Source organism: Buceros rhinoceros, unplaced genomic scaffold, assembly GCF_000710305.1.
Source record: "Buceros rhinoceros silvestris isolate BGI_N320 unplaced genomic scaffold, ASM71030v1 scaffold14111, whole genome shotgun sequence".
NCBI classification, from domain to species: Eukaryota; Metazoa; Chordata; class Aves; order Bucerotiformes; family Bucerotidae; genus Buceros; species Buceros rhinoceros.
The window spans coordinates 28,478-31,013 of record NW_010396057.1 but is presented as its reverse complement, the minus strand read 5'-3'; the positions used below and the strand labels follow the sequence as shown (position 1 = coordinate 31,013).

The 2,536-nt window shown below is 43.1% G+C and overlaps 1 protein-coding gene across 1 annotated transcript in view; it reads right to left on the bottom strand.

The window, feature by feature from the left end:
* The window catches only part of AFF4 (AF4/FMR2 family, member 4), a 29,221-nt gene that overhangs the window by 14,904 nt on the left and 11,781 nt on the right, over positions 1–2,536 (bottom strand). The window contains exons 8-9 of the mRNA XM_010145770.1: positions 1,035–1,089; positions 12–49 (exon numbers count right to left, since the gene is read on the bottom strand). Of these exons, the coding sequence (XP_010144072.1) occupies positions 12–49; positions 1,035–1,089 (93 nt within the window). The remainder of the gene's footprint in view (positions 1–11; positions 50–1,034; positions 1,090–2,536) is intronic.

Genomic DNA, 2,536 nt, shown 5'->3' with positions numbered 1-2,536 from the left:
GGAATGCCTACCTTCCAGGCGTGCTCCTTGGCACCGTCTTATCGCAGTCCTGCAATCAAGGAAAAGAGCATGAAGCTTCGAGAAGCTGCTCTAGGACTGTATATACAAGTAAGCTGCAAAGCGTCAATTTAGAGCTGTTTATTTTTTTGTTTAGTCTGAAAAGCATCTTAATTCACTACTCGCGGTTTACATCTGTCTTCATTTTCCATACGCAGAAACAATAAGTATTTTCTCTATGTTTTCACCACAGATTTATTATCTCAGGGTCCTATAAACTCTGACTACAGTTCTAAGAGTTCCTGTTTCCACCTTTCAGAGAGAGATGATTCAACATTTTACAGTGCTGTTCCTGAGACGCCCCGAGTACCAGCAGTTCACCAAGCAAGAACTGTCCCAAAGCTTTCCACATCAAATCTAGTACTAGAACTGGGAATGGGAAGGAAAGAAGAGAGGAGTGTGGATTCTACTAGGGACTACAGACCCCACAGGTATTTTTCATTTCGACTGCTAAATGCCATTTCAGGTGGAAGCTGCCCAAAGTTACTACTGACAAAGGGGAAAAAAGAGGCTTTTTGATAAAAATAAAGGTGCTGCTCTACTGTCAGTTACGTACACAGCACCCCTTATCATCCCACACACCGTCCCGAGCTACTCATGTGCAGAGATGTTCATCCCCGTGTACCCTTCAGCCAGGGTGGCAGAACGTGAAGGGTTCTGTTCTCACACGGCAGGGTGCTACGTGGGGTTTAAAGAACATTACTGCCATTTTATGTTCAGAGAAAGCCCATCTGAAATGGGTAAAACAAGATTTTTCCAGATAAAACCGCACTGTTTTCACCAAAGGAGGATTTTCCCCAAGTTTACATTTAGGAATGTAAAACCTGAGGTTTGTCTAAAAACAGTCCACTCGACTTTTGTTTCTTAACGACAACTGTCCTCTCAGCTGTTCAGTCTGCGGTTGGAATATTGAACACTGCTGCAGCACTGAACTGTGAACGTGTTCGCTTGCTTGTCTGAAACTTTAACCAACATACCTGCTCTCCATCGCTGTCTTCACTACTGCTGAGTTTTAAGTCATCTTTCAACATACTAAGGAAAAGGGAGAAAGTGAGTCAAGTTTTTCCATGTCCTTTAATTACTTTCAAAGCAGTCTCTTATGTTTCACCACGCTGCTGTTTACACGACCAAGCAGCCTGCGTGGGTGAAATCCTCAGGATGCCATTCTACCACTTAACGCTTGAGAACGGTGAGCTAAGTCAGTCTTCCAAGAAGATGACGGATTCTAGCCCTTTTGGCTCCTCAGTCCATTCTATTAAATTTAGAAAGGAAATTTCACACACTTTACTAACAAGGAGGAGCTAAGTTGAGTATGTTCTGACACACCATGGCCAAGAATCAGACAGGTACCACTAGTGGCTGTTCCTGACTTGTGTTAACAGTGCAACTGTTCTAAGCTATCATTAATTTATTATTGCTCAAAGCCATAATTATTTATATAGTCATACACACACACAGTTTCACGATACTGCAAACGTGAAGACACTGAAAACACGGAGCAGGGCACAGGCCCTTTGTGCTTATTGAAAGACACCTTTGAGTACAGAAGTAAAACATCTTACTCTGTCTGGTTCGATTCACATCTGGAGAAAGAAAAAGAGAAAGGATTACAAGTCTAATACTTCGGAGTTTCACGTCATAGCTGTTCTACTGACAATGTGAAAAGAAACATCAGTCTCTAGCACCCAGTTCCCAAAATCTCTCCCACTGCTACCCTTTCACAAAAGATGCTTTTATCTCCCTTTTTAAGGTTTTTGACCAGATCACAAGCACTGTTTCTTAAAAAATCATAAACTGTATTGTCAGTTGTCACAGTAAACACCATCTGAACTTTGTTCCTGTGCACCCAGTTCAACAGGTCTAAGAGACATCGCATTGCCCAGCCGTGGGAACTGCACAGTCCCCTCTTCGCAGTCTATACAGCTGTGACAGATGCAAAGCGAAACCGAGAACTTCCATTTCTACCACACGATGAAGTGGCTGCACATGAGCAGCATCTTCAACGACATGTTTTTAGGGAACTGACTGTGAGGCTCTAATAACTGAGGGAGGTTTCCTTTTTGTTCTAGTCCCTTCCCACAGTCAGGTGTTTTTTAGTTTCGCCGTCTGTAACACACGTACAGACAAGCAGCAGAACCAGACTTCATTTTGTGGCTGCATCCCAACAAACGTTACCTGAGAAAAAGGAGTTTTCAGAACCTACAGCCACTTTCACTCAACAGTCAGTGAACCGGGAAACCTTTCTTTTCCTGGACACATTTGTATGGACACAATCTTTCAGCAGCGCATCGTTGATTTGCAGGTAGGAGAAAGGGGGACTTCACCCCTCTAGAACACCACAGCTGCTTTTCATTTTTAATTCCAGCTGCACAAAGTCAAAATTTGGGTTTGTGTGTACAAGTAATAGAAATGTTTGTCAGCCAGTGAAGAGACCGAGCAGAACAAACTCCACCAGATCCAGGAATTGTTTAGTGTCTCC